General features: G+C 41.7%; 1 protein-coding gene across 1 annotated transcript in view; it reads left to right on the top strand.

The window, feature by feature from the left end:
• Positions 1-21,357, top strand: part of LOC308686014 (uncharacterized protein) — a 101,928-nt gene that overhangs the window by 63,040 nt on the left and 17,531 nt on the right. The window contains 14 exon segments of the mRNA XM_081358232.1: positions 1,471-2,105; positions 2,381-2,522; positions 10,672-10,799; positions 12,349-12,493; positions 12,604-12,779; positions 12,859-12,987; positions 13,077-13,262; positions 13,341-13,585; positions 14,408-14,553; positions 14,625-14,678; positions 16,389-16,616; positions 16,902-17,132; positions 17,322-17,403; positions 19,496-19,828. Of these exon segments, the coding sequence (XP_081214358.1) occupies positions 1,471-2,105; positions 2,381-2,522; positions 10,672-10,799; positions 12,349-12,493; positions 12,604-12,779; positions 12,859-12,987; positions 13,077-13,262; positions 13,341-13,585; positions 14,408-14,553; positions 14,625-14,678; positions 16,389-16,616; positions 16,902-17,132; positions 17,322-17,403; positions 19,496-19,828 (2,860 nt within the window).

Here is a 21,357-nt window from a genome sequence, read left to right as displayed (position 1 = left end):
CTTAATGGCAAATCAATTAATCATTTGGTACACCTACAGATTTCTGTAGAAAGATTTTATATTTTCTATATAACATCTTATATTTATTTTAATAATGGTTAATCATACACTGTATAATAAAATGAATGTGTTATTGTATTGTAACATGTATGCTGTGTCGTGTTTCCCTGTGACCTAGTTTTCCCCAATCTGTTTGATTAGCCATTTCTTTCACCTGTGTCCTGTTCATTAACTAATTAAGTTCCTTTGTTTGCTCTGTGTATTTTAGACCCTGTGTTCTCCCTCAGTCTTCGTCCGTTCTTAATGTCTGATGTGTTAGTGATTTTTCTGTTCCTGATTCTGAGTTAATTAATCAAATACTATTATAATTGTTCTCCTTCGTCTTCATGCTGTTTCCACTACATGTTATGTAACAGAAGAACGGACCTAACAGTACTTTTTTCTTTCTGTTTATTTTTTATTTTTTTTCCAATGGTCCTTCCTGCAGTTCAGCTTTTGTGCCTGGAGCATGAAGACCGCCCGCTGGCAGAACACACAAAGGATTTTTTCCAGCTTGCGTGCCAGATGCTTTACCCAGACCGTCCGCTCTGTATATTTTACCATGCCAGCCTGAGCGAGCAGTGGAAGGCACGCGTTCCAGCGGGCGGCCTAAAGGAAGATGTCGAGCGCCATCATGGAGTGGGTGCTGGTAAACAACAACTCGCCATTTATCATCGGCCCTGCTGAGGATGACAGCATTACCAGCCCCACTCCACCACCACCAGCGAGTGGCGAGTACGGTCATTGGCTGTGCTGCGGCAACTGCACGAGCCTATGGCGTGGCGGCTCAGATGCGCAAACCAATCAGGACACTTCGCGCCCTAGCACGTCAGAGCTCGCAAGAATGGGCATGGCCAAAGGCTATAAACCACCCATTCACCACCAAGGACCTCAGATTTTATCTCCTTCAGCGAACTGAGACGATGTCCCCCCAGGGGAATGGTCTCTTCACCCTCAGATGGATCAGCTGATATGGAGCATCTTCGACGAAGCAGAGGTCGACCTCTTCACCTCAGAAGACAACGCTCATTGCCGAACATTTTTCTCAAAGAGCAAGGATGTGCTTGCCCACGACTGGCCGAGCCGTCCGCTATATGCATTTCCTCCAGTCACAATGCTACCACAGGTCATCAAACGGATCAGGGAAAGCTAGTGTGCAGTGCTACTAATAGCCCCTCTCTGGAAGACCCAGTTATGGTTCTCAGAGTTGACACAACTGAATGGCCAATTCCGCTGAGGAGAGATCTCCTCATGTAGGTGAACGAGAAAATCTGGCATCCCCGTCCCGACTTGTGGGCCCTTCATGTATGGAAAGACATCACTGAAGCAACAGCGCCCTCAACTAGGCGCCTCTATGCTCAGAAATGGGTGGTGGAGCCTGGACCCCTACTCATGCGAAGTACCAAGTGTACTCGTTTTTTTTTCCGTCAGCGCCCTTCCCCAATAGGGAAACTATTTCTTTAGTTTCTTTCTTCCCGGAAGTGTATGAGGAGGTCACGAGGTCCTGGAAGGCACCATTGTCTTCTCGCGATCGCTCGGCGACCTTCTCCTTTCCTCCCCTCGACAGGGCCGATGCCAAAGGGCACACTGGGGTTCCCCCGGTGGAACGTTCTGTTGCGATGCAACTGTGTCCTCAGAGCGCTTCCTCCTGTGGTGACCCTAAGCACCCCTCCAAAGCTTTAAGGTTTTCATCGACTCTCGTTGCGAAGTCCTATAGAGCTGCGGGGCAAGCAGCTGCCTCTTTGCATGCCATGGCCATCCTGCAGGTCTATCAGGCACGGATGCTCAGGGACATGCACGAGGGCAAGACTGACCCAGGGCTCTTTGATGAGCTGCGTGCTGCCATCGATCTTGCTCTCCGAGCGACGAAGGTGACCGCATGCTCCCTGGGCCAGGTGATGTCCACAAACGTGGTCCAGGAGAGACACCTCTGGCTAAACCTGGCCGATATGCGAGATGCCGAGCAAACCCGCTTCCTTGACACTCCCATATCACAGGCTGGCCTTTTCGGCGGCACGGTCGAGGATTTCGCCCAACAGTTCTTGACCGCCCAGAAGCAGACTGAGGTGATAACACATATTCTGCCTTGACGGCCCGCTGCTGCCTCCACCCAGCCATCGGCACAGAACTCTCAGCCTGCTAAACGCCAGGCTAAGTGCCGCCCCTGAGATGGGCTGCTCAGAGATGGCGATCAGTTCTTCACATGAGATGGTAGCAGGGCCACTCCTTCCCCCGGTGAAGGGCCAGGGGAGAATCTTTTGTTCTCCTTTCCCCTCTGCTTGCCCCACGGCGGGCAGCACCCCAATCTGGTTAAAAAATAACTGACACACCCATCTCTGAGCCACCAGATGTCTCGGATGACAGTGCGCGCCGCTCACGAGCCTCTCCACTCTTGTCCCCCTCTGTCGCCAGACCGCTGGCAGAGCAGACCCCTGTGGAACGCTGGTCCTTCCCTGGCCTGACTGTGCCCCCACACCGGGATGGTATAGTATATAGCAAGAATGCGGTTCCACTGAAGTTATTTCAGAGGCTCCTGGGGCATTTGGCATCCGCAGCTACACCGCTCGAACTGCTTCATATGAGCTCTGGCTTTGCAATCGAGTCCCGAGGTGGGAATGGCAACAAGGCATGCTCAGAGTACCAATTACTCCGACCTGCCGTCAGACCTTCACCCCGTGGACGAACCTCAGCTTTCTATGGGCCGGAGTGCCCTTAGAACGAGTTTCCAGGCATGTTGTTGTCTCAACAGATGCCTCCACCACGGGCTGGGGTGCCATGTGCAATGGACATGCTGCCGCGGGCTCCTGGACAGGACCCCAGCACCTTTGGCATGTTAATAGGCTATGTGCACAAGCGTCACGACGAACTTCCGCTTTTGTCAGAAGTCGGCATATCAGTTTCCGGTTTACGGCCGCTTCATCGGCATCCGCTGTAAACAAACAAGATGAGTGCTGCTGTTGTACGAAATAAAGAGATACAATGTGCGTGACACGTCTAAGTTTCTAAGAACTGTAGGTGGATCTTACGGCCGTTTCCCACATACTCCGTGTGCAGTGTGTGTGTGTGTGTGTGCGCGGTGCAGGAGCAGCATGCGCTATAGTGCTTCACATATGATGCGTTTGCAGTGAATAACTGATTCACGGCTGTACCACAAACACTTACTATTTGTATTTAAAATCCAGAAGTTACGCTGCAACTTTTATTTAAAGGAGAAGTTCACTTTTAAAAAAACTTTTGCTGATAATTTACTCACCCCCATGTCATCCAAGATGTCCAAGTCTTTCTTTCTTCAGTCGAAAAGAAATTAAGGTTTTTGATGAAAACATTCCAGGATTTTTTCACATATTATGGATTCCATTGGGACTCAAACGGTTCAAGGTCCAAATGACAGTTTCAGTGCAGCTGCAAAGGGCTTTAAGCGATACCAGATGATGAATAAGGGTCTTATCTAGCGAAACGATCGGTCATTTCAAAAATAAATAAAAAAGTTTAAGTTTTATAAGCACAAATGTTCGCCTTGCTCTGTTCTGTGATGCGCGTTCCTGACGTCACGTAATACGCAATTACGTTGAAAAGGTCACTCTTCTAAAGGTCTTTTAGAAGACCGGGGTAAAGCAAGGTAAACTACAATTTACTTCAACAAGGCGACATAATGATCAACACTCTCATTCGTGGAGGTGGAAAAACAAGTTCGTTGTGACATGCAAGATTTATTTTATTAAAATTTAAATGGAAAAGAAAAGGCATGAGAGTCGGCTGTTTTTGTCAATTTATAGTTAAATATTTGACCACTTGCTTGAGCAACTTAATATAAGTAATGCATGGAATAATAGCCCTACGTTGTTTAAATTGTGTTTAAACGTTCAAGCGTCCATTAAAGAGTGTATAGGTTATATGTGTACAAAGAGAATCGCAATGCTGAAAAAACATTGTATTAAATAAAAGTTGCAGCGTAACTTCTGGATTTTAAATAAAAATAGTAAGTGTTTGTGGTACAGCCGTGAATCAGTTATTCACTGCAAACGCATCATATGTGAAGCACTATAGCGCATGCTGCTCCTGCACCGCGCACACACACACACACACACTGCACACGGAGTATGTGGGAAACGGCCGTAAGATCCACCTACAGTTCTTAGAAACTTAGACGTGTCACGCACATAGTATCTCTTTATTTCGTACAACAGCAGCACTCATCTTGTTTGTTTACAGCGGATGCCGATGAAGCGGCCGTAAACCGGAAACTGATATGCCGACTTCTGACAAAAGCGGAAGTTTGTCGCGACGCTTGTGCACATAGCCTATTGCCTCGAGTTGCTGGCGCTACGTTTGGCTCTGCACCCCTTGCGTACATTACTCAAGAACCAGCATGTACTAGTCCGCTCAGACAATACCGCAACAGTAGCGTACATCAACCTACAAGGTGGTCTACGCTCCCGCCGTATGTTGCAACTCGCCCGCCACCTCCTCCTATGGAGTCAGAAGCATCTGAGGTCACTTCGAGCCATTTATATCCCGGGAGACCTGAACCGTGGAGCCGACGAGCTCTCACGGTTTCAGTCTCTTCCTGGAGAATGGAGACTCCATCCCCAGACAGTTCAGCTGATTTGGGAACAGTTCGGCGACGCACAGATAGATCTGTATGCCTCCCACGACTCTTCCCATTGCAGCCCGTTTTACTCACTAACCGAGGGTACGCTCGGTATGGATGCACTGGTGCACAGCTGGCTGCGGGGCCTCCGCAAGTATGTGTTTCCCCCAGTGAGCCTTCTTGCACAGACCCTGGAGAAGGTCATTTTGGTTGCGCCTCATTGGCCCACCCAGACCCGGTTCTCCGAACTAGTACTCCTCGCGACAGCACCTCCCTGGCCAATTACTCTGAGGAAGTACCTCCTTTCTCAGAAACAGGGCACCCTATGGCACCCTCGTCCCGATCTGTGGAACCTCCATGTGTGGCTCCTGGATGGGACAAGGCAGGTTTGAGTACCCTTCCACCACTGGTGGTAGCTACCATCACTTCCGCTAGAGCAGTGGTTCCCAACCTTTTTCCTTGGGCCCCCCCCCTATGTACATATTTAACAATCCGTGACCCCCCCCCCCAATATATATATATATATATATATATATATATATATATATTAGGGGTGTAACGGTTCACAAAATTCACGGTTCGGTTCGATATGATACACTTGTGTCTCGGTTCGGTACGTTTTTGATACAGCAAAAAGAAAGAAATGCCAGAGAAATTTCATTTTTTTTATTCTTTTTTTTTTTATTAAAACTAACATCATAAAGTATGATTTTTTTTTTTTTTACTTTGAGCAATTCTAGAGCTATAGTTCACTCTTCTTATGAGCATATAAAACAAAACAGCTCCTTGGAAAAAATTAAATGTAATATTGTAGTAGTTATAAACAAAGGTTTATTTTATTTCAGATTAACATTTGAGGGCAGCAATTGTATTCATAATGTAAAAATAAAACCGATGTAATGTTACTTGAAGGCATTATAGCCCACTATTCCTGCCAAACTTCCAAGGGTGCAGTTAGTGTTACTACAGTAAATCCATGGATGTTGAATGTTGCAGATCTGTGGACACTGTTTCTTCCAGGTTTCCACGTCAGCGCTGTTTGATCTGTTAATAACGGAGAAATGTGAATGTTTCTCACTAGATCTCGCAGCGATGTTATTACTTCAGTGGCGATTTGAAATGCTTTCTTTACTGGATCTCTTATTAGCGCTGTGTAGTAACAGTGTCGCATGATCACGATCGGCTCGCGCTGCACTGGTCCAAACTGATAAACGGTCCTTCAACCACACAATAACGAGCAGTTTCGTTCCACTTGCATTACGTTTGCCATTTGATGTTGGGCAATGTTGTGGTCGCGCCGGCGTCTCTTACATTATGAGCGTGCTTGCTACGCGCAATGCTCCTATACATTTGAAATAACGAAATTGTAATTGAAATTCACCTCAAAGCATATCCGCTCCCGCGCCCCCCCTGTGAACTCTGGCGCCCCCCTAAGGTTGGGAACCAATGCGCTAGAGCATCGTCCATGTGACATGCCTACACGTTGAAGTGGAACCTCTTCGTCACCTGGTGCTCTTCTGGCCGAGAAGACCCCAGCAGATGCCCGATTAGTGTTGTGCTTTCCTTCTTGCAAGATGGGTTGGAGCGAAGACTGTCTCCCTCCACCCTCAAAGTGTATGTTGCTGCTGCCGCCGCATATCACGATGCAGTCAAAGGTCAGTCCATGGGGGAAGCACAACCTGGTCATCAGGTTCCTGAAAGGAGCTAGCCTTATGCAATATGAGATACCTCTCGAAAGGGAACTCCTAAATCAACCACCTTGACCTGACTGCATAAACGTACAATTACTAAACACAGCAAACATTATCCTGAGTGTGTGTGTGTAAACTGAAATGTGTCTGTACAGAAATGCAGCATGCGATCGGTGATCGAGAGCACACATACACAGTTTGTTGTTTGTGCATCAATATAACAGACTCTCACGCACTTACTGTACGACTCCTGTACGTCACCAAAACTGTGTTCTTCAGAAACAATCACAGAATATGACAGAGCTCATGTGTTTAAGCAAAGCTCACACTAGAATGAATAATACACTGAAAGCACAATGTGAGTCTCTATTCTCTCTGATGTCTCTGATGTAATCAGCCTGGCCTTCTTTACATTAGCGCTGTTTTGGACTCATTGTTTGAATGAATTTGATTACTGGATCACTGAAAACTTTTTTGAAAACGAGTTTAACGGTTTAAAATGATCTGATTGCAAACAGAGATGCAGAATCGGGGTAAAGGGTAAGAATGGAAATGTCCACCTACCAGGGTTACAGACACTTGTAGATGCTCAGTGTTATCTAACTGTGTGACGGAAATTATGTTAATGACGTACTTCACGTACTTTTGTCAGTTATTTACGTAAATTGCATTCAATTATTTTAATGTGTTAAGGATTTTGAAATGAATCGCATGTTTTAACGTGTTAACTGATTTATATATATATATATATATATATATATATATATATATATATATATATAGTTTTGCAGTCATTGCCCTGTAAAGAGATTGTTTTCGACGATTTTACTACTTTTGAATATCTAGCAATAGAAATACTAGAAATTAAATGTTTAGTTGTAATAATATATCGACCACCTAAACAAACCCTGTGTTTTATATCGGACTTTTCTGAACTTTTAACTTTTAACCAACTATGATAAAACCCTGATTGTGGGTGATTTCAATATCCATGTCGATAACAAAGGTGATCGTAAAGCAGTTGACTTTTTAGAGGTTTTAAATTCTTTTAATTTTATACAACATGTCAATGGACCAACACACAATAAAGGACATACGCTTGATCTCATAATTTCACACGGCATTCATGTTAATTTAAATGAAATAAATGATTTAGCAATCTCAGATCATTTTTGTTTATTTTTTGATTACAAAATTAACACTATGCTTCATTACAAAACTAAAATAATTAAAAAACGTTATTTTAATACATCGACCTCTGAGTCTTTTGTTAATGAGATTCTACAAACGGCTTTAACTTTAAGTGAAATGCCTACTGTACATGATATGGTTGATCGTTTTAATGCCTCTTTAAAAGCAACTCTTGATGTAGTGGCGCCAGAGAAAACTAAAAAAAGATAGATATCTAAAAATATGGAGAAAAACTAAATTAACTGTTCACCGTGAGATTCTTGTGTTTAATATCTCAGAATATACAAAAACAGTGCGCTTTGAACGACAACAATTCTATTAAAAAATTATTAACGAAAATAATAAAAATCCCAGAATATTTTTCTCCACTATAGATCGTCTTTTAAATAACAAACCATATAATTGCCTTGATCAGCCCTCGGTAACTATGTGTGAAGATTTTGCTACGTTTTTTAATAACAAAATACAGATCAGATCTGCCATTGATCATACTGATAATTTTACTATGGATGAACTGGGAAGTCCTTCACACAAAATTGAAATATTCAGGACAGTTAATAAAGAAAATCTTCTCCAAATTATCTCTCAGCTAAATTCCTCTTCCAGCTATCTTGACCCTATACCAACAGTATTTTTTAAAGAGGTATCGCACTGTTTGATAAACTACATCCTTGATATAGTTAATTGTTCCCTGGAGTCAGGCATTTTTCCTAATGCTTTTAAATGTGCTGTTGTGAAGCCACTTTTAAAGAAAAGAAACCTGGATTGTTCTTTCTTTCATAATTACAGACCAATTTCTAACATACCATTTTTAAGTAAGATTCTAGAAAAAGTTGTATTGCAGCAGCTTAATAATTATTTAGATGAATATAATATTCGGGAGAAATATCAGTCCGGTTTCAGACATGGTCATAATACGGAAACTGCAATTTTAAAAGTAGTAAATGATCTGAGATTAAATACAGATAAAGGCAATGCCTCAGTTTTAATCCTTTTAGATCTAAGTGCAGCATTCGACACAGTTGATCACTGTATTCTGTTAAACAGACTGGAAAATCTTGTCGGTCTCTCTGGTAATGTTTTAAATTGGCTCAAAACATACATAACAGAAAGGATGTTTATAGTTAATATAGTTGACTGTATATCAAAGACGCATGAAATAACACATGGTGTTCCACAAGGATCAATTCTTGGGCCTGTTTTATTTTCATTATACATGCTCCCTTTGGGCAGCATAATTCAGGAATATGACATGAATTATCATCTTTATGCTGATGATATACAGTTATACATCTCAGTTGAGCCAAGAGATACTGTTGTATTAGAGAGGCTGGCTGATTGTCTGTCCAGCATTGTAAAGTGGATGAACAAAAACTTTTTGAAATTGAATGAAGACAAAACTGAAATTCTTATTGTGGGCCCAAAACATGAGCACGAGAGGATAGAAGCTGGATTGGGTCCCTTGGCCATGCAATCTAAGAAAGAAGTAAAAAGCCTAGGTGTCATTTTGGACTGTGACCTGAATTTTAAGTCTCAAATCAATCAAGTGACAAAAATTTGTTTTTATCATTTGAGAAATATAGCCAAGATTCGTCCTTTTTTGTCTTTAGATGATGCTAAGAGACTCATTCATGCTTTTATCTTCTCTCATCTTGATTATTGTAATGCTATGTACACTAAGGGCTCTATAGCAAAGTTACAATTGATACAAAATGCAGCTGCCAGAGTACTAATGAAATTAAAAAGGAGAGAACATATTACACCGGTTTTAATGGAATTACATTGGTTACCAGTTCACCAAAGGATCGATTTTAAGGTTCTTTTATTTGTTTATAAAACTCAGCACAATTTGGCACCTTTATACATTTCAGACTGTTTATCAAGATATGTTCCTAACCGCATATTAAGATCCTCTAATGCTAATCTTCTGGAACATTGTACAGTTAAACACAAACGATCAGGTGGTGCTTCTTTTAGCCACTATGCTCCAAAAATTTGGAATTCTTTACCAAATGAAGTGAAAGAGGCTACTAGCATTCATATTTTTAAAAGTCAGGTTAAGACATACCTTTTTAAAGCTGCTTATGAGTACAATAATATTATGTGAAGTTGGGTATAAGTCTTTTATTTTAAACTGTTATTTATATGTATTTTCTTTTTATATTGACATTGTGTGAATTTGTTTTTATGTTTGTGAAGCACTTTGCGTTGCATTCCATGTATGAAAAGTGCTATATAAATAAATGTTTATTATATATATATATATATATATATATATATATATATATATATATATATATTATTTTTATTCACTTATTTTAGTTTTATTATCTGTGTCGCTGTCTTTCTGTCTGTGCACTGGAAGCTTCTGTCATGAAGACAAATTCCTTGTGTTGTAAGCATACTTAACAATAAATTCCATTCTGATTCTAAAGATGCAATAGGGTATATGTCGAACGTCGCATGACGAAACCGGAAACCTGGTCTCATCGCATCCGCTTGTCATAGAAAGTGTTAACAGCCGTATGAACTGATGCCGATATCTATGGAATTTTAAGGTAATCAGCTAACCTACCTATCTCACTTTGTTATTGGCTTTTTATTCTATTTAAATATCTAAACGTTAGTGTGAAGATTTTTTTTTTTTTACTTTTAAATATCGATCTTCACATGCGAGGGACATTGGTTATGATCATCTTCGCTCGCTCCTTTTAAGTTATCTTGAGTAAAACAGTAAAAAAATGCATGAAGCACATTCAAAAGACCTGAACCGGAAGCGATGCGTTCTGTTTTCCGGTTTCGTAATGCGGCGTTCGACATATACCCTATTATCCAGATATTTGATGGTTTGTGTGCTGTGTTTAACTGTAAACAAAAATGTTTTGTTGCTCATTATCTTTTACTAACATTTTCAGATGGAATCTCCCGCTGATGATCTGGTTCTGATGTTTCCAAAGTCTTCAACGGGTTTAAAAAGAGAGCAAGAGAGGTTGGGTTATTCCTCCATTCACTCTATATGAGAATGGCAGAGGTCCTTTCCCAGAGAAACTGGTCCAGGTGAGAGTAATGAAGGGAAAGATCAAAATTAGATGAACAAGAAAGAGGTTTGTCTGTTATTGACATCTTTTATTATTGTATCTTATTGCTTTCTGTATTTAGATAAGGAATTCAGGATCACAGGTGAAGGAGCGGATCTGGACCCTAGGGGGACTTTTACCATAGAAAGATTATCAGGGAATCTGTTTGTGACTCGGCCACTCGACAGAGAAAGAAAAGCTTCATACAGAGTAAGTTGATTTTTAGTGTATTTCAGCATTGGATTGTCTGCTCGTACTTAATTCTTTGAAAGCTAAAATAAAAAAGTATAAAGAATCAGATAAAAAGGCCCAGGAGTTGTCTTAAAGAGTGTTCAGTAAGATTATTAGATTATAGATATACTGTATGACTAGAAATGAATCTGCATGTAAAGTGATAGTCTAGAATTGTATATGAGGATTTATGAAAGGGTTCCTATAGAGATTACTTTGGTACTAAGATGTAAGTTCACAGCTGTAACCATGTCTTTTTGTGTGTAGAAAAAGTGCATTATATGACATATTTCACATTGTAAATCATTTGTGTCTTGTCAATGCTCGAATATGAGCATTAAAATCTTCGAATATGTGATCTCTTCTTCAGATCTTCTGAGATCAGCAGATGCACTAAATTATGAGTTTTTTATTTATTTTTAATCTAAATCCACCTTACCAGCAAAAACTTCAACATCAAGAAGTTTCCAGTTATTTAATAGAAGCATATAGAAGTTATTGAATGCATTACATGCGAGAGAGGCAGGAGCTCACACACTCTCTCGCATGTAACGCATTAAATAACCAGAAGGCAGCACAAGGATATAAAGGTTAAATATAACTGTCACAGAAATGCAGCACTTCCCATTGGGGTGTGAAAACACAGCTCTGCAGCGCAAGCAAGTTAAGGGAAAAATACACACAACATCAGTAAACAGGGGAATTCAGAGAATGCCTCGGCCAACACTGTTACAGTGTAAAACTGCAGTGTGAAGCTATCCAAACTACTGACACTGGTAAATAAATAAACAAACAAACAAACAAATTTTCCTGATGATAGCACACACTTTGTTTGCATCAACTGATGACGGTTTAGTGTAGTTAAAGGAGGGTAAAAGAAAATCTTTGGTTAAAAAGGGTGCACAGTGCTTTTTCATATAGCAAATGGTTGAAGTGCAAAAAAAAAAAAAAGTTTCTGTCTCACAGGAAAAACTGAAACACAAAAACAAACAATGATCTCTGAAACATACAGAACTTGTATAACCTGCAATGAATCAATGCATGTTTCAATAAAATTTAAAAACAATTGTCACTTTTGGTAGGATACAAATGGGAGGGAAACAGAATATCTGTCACTATGAATTTAAACATGTTTTTAATTTTAATAATAATAATTTAACTCATATTCTGTGTTTTACTTGAAATGTTAAAGACAAAATAAAAAGTGTGTAATAAAAGATCAAACACGAGATTATCCATTGATCAGTTAGGTCAAAATGGACTAATGTTGCAGCTTTTATTATGATGATGGATGAGGATTGATGGGTGAAATAGCTTGACTCACAATTTACTTTTCATGTTTAAAGAGACTATACATTTTTTGTAATTTGTACATTAACTAAAAATTAAGTCATAACTACACTTGCAAATAGATATGTCAAAGATAACAGACATGGAATAAAAAAATACAACTATAATTTATTTGTGTTTTCAAACAACCTCAGATATTTGTCTCTTAACATGCCTGTATTTCTTCTCCTGTCTTTAGCTTGTAGCTCATGCTGCTGGAGTTGATGGGAATATTGTAGAGAATCCATTTGAATTTATTGTAAATGTGATGGACCAAAATGATAATAAGCCTGTTTTTACACAAAATCCATTCAATGGAAGTGTTCCTGAAGCTGCTGATATAGGTAGGTGTATGATGCAGTTTCTCAATGAAATGGTTTTTAGCAGTTTTTTTTTCTTTTTCAAATGCCTCTTCAGTTTCACCGAATCAGTCTTTCTTCTTCTCTCACTGAAGGTCATGAGTTTATGACAGTCACAGCCACTGATCCAGATGATATTGTGGATACTGACAATGGTGTTATCAGTTACTCAATCATCAAGCAAGATCCAGAATTGCCAAAACCAAACCTGTTTACAATCAACTCTGTTACTGGAGGAATTCGTGTGAATGCTTTAGGCTTGGACAAAGAGGTGAGAAATGATGACTGGATCTCGCATTGATGAATGATTTAATGTAAACAAACTCACCAGAAAACATCTTTCTTTTCAGAAATGGTCCAGATATACTGTGTTAATTACGGCTACTGACGATGCTGGAAAAGGTTTTGCAACCACTGGCACAGCTGTTATTACCGTGACTGACAGAAATTATAACGCACCTCAGTTTGAGCAAACCACGGTAATGTATATTAATACATTCAGAATATTATAATATAAGTGTTACAACTTTATTTGTACTTATTTACACCATACATCTCTTTGTTTTAGCACACTGTATCTGTCCCAGAGAATAAAGTAGGGGCTGAAGTGGCCAGACTTACAGTTACTGATGGAGATGATCCTGGATCTCCTGCCTGGTCAACCAAATATAAGATTATTAGCGGGGACAACAATGGGTTTTTCGGTGTCAGTACTGGACCCAGCCAGCTAGAGGGCATCATCACCACTGTAAAGGTACTGTGTGTTGCTCATGTGTTTCCACAATGGTTGTTCTGATTACCTTTAATAAAAGATGCTTTCTTTTCCATTCAGCCCCTGGACTTTGAGGAGAACAAGCAATTCATTCTGTCTGTGATTGTTGAGAACGATGATCCATTTGTTGGTTCTTTGCCCACTTCCACTGCCACAGTCACTGTGAATGTAATTGATGTGAATGAGCCTCCAGAGTTTAACCCAAAGGAGAAGGTTATTAACAAACCTGAAGATTCACCAGTTGATAGTGAATTGGTTACTTATAAAGCCACTGATCCAGACACTGGAAAATCACATAAGATAACGTAAGATTGCATTATTCCATTTTAACATTCTGACTGATTGCTGTAGAGATTTCTAGATCTTAAATCGAATTAATTATTTATTTATTTTGCCTCACTATTAACCAGAACCACCTTAGCAATAATATTTTTCCCCTCCAAGACAATCAAACCATTTTAATTATTCCATTTGAAAATTCTCACTGATTTCTCTAGAGATTTAAATCTTGTAAAACAATAGCAATCCCATAGTCTTCCATTGATGGACTTCATTATTAATTTTTATTTTTTTGTTTTGTTTTTTGTTTAGTTTTTTGGTCAAACAGCCTCTCTAGCACTAGTAACCACTAAGAATCCAGACAGCAAGATAGTGTCTGCCCCGATCCGGCATTTGGTACATGAGGATTCCACAGATGTGAGCCGGGTCTGTGCCGACACTGTGTTGCTGTCTGAGAACCACCGTAGCAACTATCTACCTATCAAGGCCTATATCCCTTCCAATGTCAAATCTCTCATACGCAGAATTCATATCATAGCATGCCTGTATATCCTTTGAACTTCAAAAGATTTTAAACTACCAGGTGTGGTAGATTTTTTTCTAAACCTAACTATCTGGGGTGTCTCCAAAACGACACCCAATTGATTTTACTACCTGAGGCGTCTCCAAATCGACAACTCAAAGAGTTTGGAAACATTTAAAAGCATATGAATGTCGTTCCTGCATGAAAAACAAATGTTAATTGATTAATTAAACTTGATTCATTAAAAAATCCATTACACAGGCAAGACTAAAGTTGTTCTTGCTGAACATTTCTAGTTTTAACCTGTATGTTTGGTTCCTTCCAGGTATAAAATTGGCACTGATCCTGCCGGATGGCTGAGTGTTACTCCAGACACTGGAGTTATTAAAGTCAGGAGCCTTATGGATAGAGAATCTCCCTTAGTCAAAGATGGCAAATACAGAGCTATCATTTTGGCGTTGGATAATGATGGTAATTTGTGTGTCCTTTTTTAAGAGGAGAATTATTGCTGGCCTTTTTCTGATGTCTGTGCTTGTGTGCAGGTGAAGCTCCAGCAACTGGCACAGGAACCCTGGTAATTGAATTGGAGGATTCAAGCAATACATTCTGTCTGAAATGATTCATCTATCAACCCTTTGCCCACTTCTGCTGTGAAGAAGTAAACAAGGTTAAATCCGAAAGAGAAGTTTATTTTATAATTGAATTAGAGGACATAAATGACAGGACTCCTTGATTATGTTTAATGCATCACCAATCAAGTCCCCCTTTGGAGAAAATCCAGCTTTTAATGTAGTTTATATGTCTATGTGGTGTGTTTAATATGCTTTAAGACAAACCATGTGTAAATAAATAAGTCAACACCTTTGCTGAGTATTTTCTCCTTTAAACTGCAGTGAACCAAATACAGCCTCAAAAACACGGTTTGAAATCGCTGGTGTTTCTGACATCACAAACTACCATGAACCAATCAGATCAACTTGAGGGCAGGTTTTAGCATATCATTACAATGACGTGAAGCAGGGCAGTCTCAAGAGAAGCCAGGTTATCCTGGTATATTTTTTTTGTTGATATGAAAAATCAGGTACTTTTAGCAATATAGCAGGTGAATTATGTATATGATGTATATTTAGATGCCTTTCTCCACTGAGGTTCTATGATGTTCAAAATGTTTCTAAGGATGCTGATTTTTAAAAGACAGCTGACTGACTCTGAGATGGTGAACGGTAATTCTGCAATGTTTAAATTAGAGATGCATGTGAAGGAAGACAAACAGAATCAAATACAGCATTTTACATTGATCAGTTTGGATTTTTATACTAAGAGGTTCAAACCTTGTAAAATCAGTACCAAAACAAATAATAAAAAACTGTGAAGCATATGTAACAAGAAAGAATCAGAAATGCTGCAATCCTTTTTTTTCCCTTGCCTTTACATATAGTTGTCACAGTTTGTAGCAGGAATGCACACACAGATGTTGATTCAGGTACAAACAGCCTTTAATAAAATGACCGAGGCTGCGGATGCCATATGCCCCAGAAGCCTATGAAATTGCTTCAGTGGAACTGTTGTCTTCCGCCTGAACATATTCAGGCAGTTCAGCACTGACTGTGCACGCTCGCTGGAGAGACTTGCTGTCATGTTGACCGAGTCCCACTCCACACCGAGATAAGAGATGCTCTGCACAGGGGAGAGCTTGCTCTTCTCCCAGTTGACCCGAAGCCCCAGAGGGGTGAGGTGACTGAGCACCAAGTCCTTGTGTTCGCATAACTGATCTCGGGACTGGGCCAGGTTGAGCCGAGAGAGTTGAGGATGTGAATGCCCACCTCCCTGAGTAGTGCAAGGTCAGCTTCCACGACCTTGGTAAAGACACGTGGAGACAGGGACAACCCAAAGGGTAGGACCTTGTACTGATATGCTGACCTTCGAACGCAAAGCTTAGAAACGGTCTGTGTCGAGACATGAAAGTACGCATCCTTCAGGTCGATCGCTGCAAACCAATCCTGGGGGCGAACGCACATGAAGGATGCATTTCTGCGTGAGCATCTTGAACGGGAGCTTGTGCAGGGCCCGATTCAAGACACGCAGAGATCAAAGATTGGCCGTAACCCCCTCACTTTTCTTGGGTACTATGAAATACGGACTGTAAAATCGCGGTGACTTGGTGAAAGTGCAACACCGGGGCAATATGTACTTTATGGCCTCCGTCTCCATCCTCGACAGTGTCGCCGAAGAGGCCGGCCTGGGAGATAGGGGCGTCGAGAAAGCAAACTTTGTCGGCGTCCTTCATCTCAGCCAGGTCTAACCAGAGATGACGCTCCTGGACCACCAGAGTGGACATCGTCTGGCCGAGGGACTGCGGCGTGACTTTCATTGCCGGGCAGAGGGCAATGTCAGTCGCCGTGCGCAGTTCCTGCAACAACCCCGGCTCAGAACTACCCTTCTCACTACCAACAACTACCCCCGGCTGTTTGAGATCTTTTGCCTGATGGACCTGCAGGATGGCCACGGCATGCAGAGTGAAGGCGGCCTGTCAGGTCGGCAGAGTAAACCTTAGCAGCCAGAGCTGGCGTCGTCTTACCCGCCTTGGACGGGAGGCACGGATGATTCAGCCAGGTGGCGGCACTTTTCAATTTGCACCGTAATTGCATGGTGGAACATCCACGTAACCCTTGGTGGCCCCACAATCGAGGTTAGTGAGAGTGGAAGAGGAAGAAGAACGGCTTTGGGCAGTAAAAGGTTCCTTCCACTTCTTCTGAACCTCCTCATGCGCGAAGAAAGGCACTGGGGCGGTGTGCGGCTGTGAATTGCGCTGCACCCAGGAACCAATCATCCAACCGCGAGCGCTCAGGACACAATGCCCACGGCAGAACAGGAAAGCATGGCCGTCAGCTCTGAATCCGATTCAGAACGAGCTACAACCCCGGAGGGGGGCAACTCCACTTCCTCATCCTCTGCAGAGGACAAAAACCCAATCCCCGATGCAGCAATCGACATCCAATCAAATGAACAAATGAATGGAAAAGACATCTTGAAAAAGATGCTGATCGCCCGTGCTTCTCTTTTAGGAAAACTGCACTTGTAGCTGAAGCGCCCAGGGACGAATGCAGCGCTGTCTAATTGCAATAAAAACTGAAATAATGCTGCTGGAATGCGCCTTCGAAGGTGAACTCCTAATAGCTATGAAAATTGCTGTTTTGTTCTCTTAATTTTCTTTAGAAAATTTGCACTCTTCTGTGAAGGTGATCTGGAAATGAGCGATGAACACCGTTCGGCTCCGAAGCAAAACATGAATGAAATCAAGCGTGGCATCAGTTCTGGCAGGTCACATTAGTCAAGCTTGCATCAGCTGACTCTCAGGACTCTCATTTTGTTACCACTTGGAGGTGATTGGGCTCCCAGACGAGACCCCAATACATCAGTATCGACGTAACGTCAAACGTGACTGACTGAATGTGAACTAAGAGTCCGTGAAGGGGAAACTAAGACAACACAGACAGACTGGGGTGACAATAGTAATTTATTTGTGGAAAAAAATCCTGATATTCCAGGGCTGCAAAGATAATTACAAAAACAAAAAAACATTATGCTGTAGGCCATGTACAGTAATGTGAGGATTCTAGTTGTTGCACTCTCTGAAAAGGATGAGGAAAATGACAACCAGTTTTGTGTTTATTTGCCACAGTTTTCTATTTTTTTTTCTGTGACAAACTCAGGCACTTTTTTACTTTTAATTTCTTTACAGCATCCAGCACAGTACGCATTATTTTTGTCATTGGCTACATGCCTCTCATTCCATCCTGTTTACAAAATATTGATGAAAAATAGAAACAACCATACTACTACTACTACTACTACTACTAATAATAATAATAATAACAGTAATAATGAGAGGAATGAAAAAAATAGTAGTTATTGATTAGCTAATAATGAAATACTACATTCATCTAAGCGCGATTACTTACTAATTTGTTAATAAGAGTTTCTTGTTAGTTAATAGTTACTAGAATGTTAATAATACGTTACTCGTTTGTTCCTGTGTAATTATTCATTAATGAAGGAACAGTATTCTAAAGTGTTACCGACAAAATGAGTGTTGTTCCCTTGGCGCATCATAGTCTAGATGGGAAGTGCCCAAAAAGTGAAAGTGAGGAGCATTTATGGGTACAAGTCGGGAACCGGCCTATCTTACATATTTCAAGGGTGCTGAGTCCAAAAAAACTGGTTCCCAAGCGAAATTTTGAGTTTTTTACCTTCTAATTTGCATATCAAAATGGCCGCCAAATTGCCTATCTTGCTCAGTCGTTGGACCATTTTCCCCTATTTTTTTTGTAAGTAGGCAATCAGGATGAGGAAATTAAGTTTCTAGATCGATAGTCAAGGGTCAGAGCAAAGATATAATGGAGGCTCATTGCCTTTTTTATGTATATTTATGCAAAATACCAACTTTTAAGGTGAAATTAAGCATTATTTGTCATTTTTTAAGGCCGACATACATATTCAATCAATATCACTCTTAAATGTTCCCAGTGTATATATGATATGTGATGTATTCCATATTACATAATAACTAAGAAAAACACCATTGCAAGTTGTCTGAGATTTCATTTTTTATGCAAATTAAGGCGAGACACTACAGGTGAATAGGGTAACATTTTTAACTAGCAGATATCACCATGAAACTTTCACAGTTGATTACCTACATTAAGATGAGAAAAAAATGTATTACAAGTTTTCTGTAATTTAATGTTTAAATATGCAAATTAGGCTATATCTAATCAAATGTGCACTAATTTGCATATATTTAAAACAACGAAATCTGAGTATTGGATAAAGCCAGGTTAAAAATGATTTTTTCATTGTGTTCACATATTAGATGGAAAAAAAAATACAGAGGGATTTATGGATATCTACTTTTGTTATCCTGTAAATCAGAAAATACTGTCAATAGCCTTAAAAAAATGATTTTCGTCATGTTTTTTGGAATAAAATGTTATATAAATCAGGCTAGGAATAATATATTTACAAATCCCTCTGTAAATGTCTTCATAATATAACTAGGTACAAGACTGGAAAGTTTGGTGTATAGGTGCTACTGAAGTGGAGCGTCATCCATGTGGTTTCCTTAGTCTGCTTCCGAAGCCTTCACCGGCCCCAAGCAGGAGGACGGAACTGTCCGTCTCCGCCCCTTAGCCGGCCAAAACGCCAGGCTAAGCAGCACTCCTAAGATGGGCAGCTTGGAATTAGGGCTCAGTTCTTCTCAGGAGCTGGTAGCAGGACCACTCCTTCCCCCGGTGGATGGCCGGGGGAGAATCTTTTTTCTAAGAACTGATGCCCCTTCCTCCGAGCCCCAAGAGGCCATGGATGGCAGTGTGCGACGCTCTGCCTCGCCACTCTTGTCCCCCTCTGTCACCAGACCTCTGTCAGAGCACGCCCCCGTGGAATACTGGTCCTTCCCTGGCCTCCTCTGTCAGGATGCGGCAATGACCGTGCCCCCACACCGGGTCGCTACGCCGCCCACGTCCGAACCGTACATTCCACCTCGCTGCCCTACCGAGGGTACGTCTGTGGTTCCCATGACCCCGCTGGTTCAGTTCTTGGGAGCCTGGCTAGAGTTTCCCAACCTGTCCCGCTGGGTTGAGAGAACCACCAGGCTCGGCTATGCGATTCAGTTCGCACAATCTCCTCCTCGCCTCCTGGGAGTCCGTTACACTATGGTGGGTGGCAATGCCCCTGTTACTGGCGAAAGGTGCAGTCGAGATTGTCCCTCCAGCCGAAATGAAGTCCGGGTTCTACAGCCCTTACTTCATTGTACCGAAAAAAAACGGTGGGTTACGGCCAATACTGGACCTGCACGTCTTCAACCGATCCCTTCACAGGCTTCCGTTCAAGATGCTCACGTGCTTTCGTGGCTTCAGCCTCTCCCTGGAGAATGGAGACTCCATCCAAAGACAGTTCAGCTGATTTGGGATCAGTTCGGGGACGCACAGGTAGACCTGTTTGCCTCCCACGACTCGTCCCATTGCGGCACGGACACACTGGTGCACAGCTGGCCGCGGGGCCTTTGCAAGTATGCATTTCCCCCAGTGAGCCTTCTTGCACAGACCCTGTGCAAGCTCAGGGAGGACAGGAAGAAGGTAATTTTGGTTGCCCCTCATTGACACAACCGGACCTGGTTCTCCAAACTAGTCCTCCTCTCGACAGCACCTCCTTGGCCAATCCCTCTGAGGAACGACCTGCTTTATCAGGGACGGTGCACCCTATGGCACCCTCATCCCGATCTTTGGAACCTTCACGTGTGGCTCCTGGATGGGACGAGGCAGGTTTGAGTACCCAACCACCAGCGGTAGTGGCTACCATCAATTCCGCTAGAGCATCGTCCACGAGACATGCCTACGCGTTGAAGTGGAACCTCTTCGTCACCTGGTGCTCTTCTCGCAGAGAAGACCCCAGAAAATGCCCGATCAGTGTCGTGCTTTCCTTCCTGCAAGAAGGGTTGGGCCGAAGGCAGTCTCCCTCTACCCTGAAAGTGTACGTTGCCGCTCCTCGGCGAAGAAACATATCTGCATGGTGCCAGCATTCTTCCTTATATACCCATGAGGTAAGGCAGAGTTACGCAATGCAAATTCCGCAGACCCATGGCATTTCTTTGCCAGTGGCTCGTTTTATTTCTCGAAGATGAGAGGCTTTCTAAGCAAAACCCCATTCGTCGTCATGATGTAACGTCTCCGTTCCCTACTCAGGGAACGAGGGTTACATATGTAACCGAGACGTTTTACACCCCCCTCTCAGAAGCCTTGGACATTTGGGACAATGTTTCAAAAAATATTTTCTCTAACCTCAAACCCTTTCTCCCATATTGTATGTAGTAGCAGCAACCATGTGTGGCCCACTATAGTCTTCTATCAAATAGTAGTTTTCATTGATTTTCATAATAAAAAACATGATTTGTGAAAATGAACAAGAACGGAGTACTTGCAAATGACCACTTCTGTTATAAATGTCCCAATTGGGAGAGGGTGTGCAATTTTCAAAGAGTTTAATTAAACGTTCATGTTATATATTTTGATTGCATTTGTGAGTTAATAAAAACGTAACTGGTTATGTGAACATAATATCTAAGGGTGTACTCACACTAGGCACGGTTGCCATGAACCGGGCCCGAGTACGATTGTACCCCCTCCCCACTCCCCACTCCCCACTCCCCACTCCCCCTCTGGCCTGCACTCACATAGGGTTTCAGCATTCGTGCCGGAGCACGCTTACGTCATTATGGTA

Source organism: Scardinius erythrophthalmus (genome assembly GCF_964197995.2).
Source record: "Scardinius erythrophthalmus genome assembly, chromosome: 2".
NCBI classification, from domain to species: domain Eukaryota; kingdom Metazoa; phylum Chordata; class Actinopteri; order Cypriniformes; family Leuciscidae; genus Scardinius; species Scardinius erythrophthalmus.
Note: the sequence above shows the minus strand (reverse complement) of the source record. Positions and strands in the feature narration are given on the sequence as shown.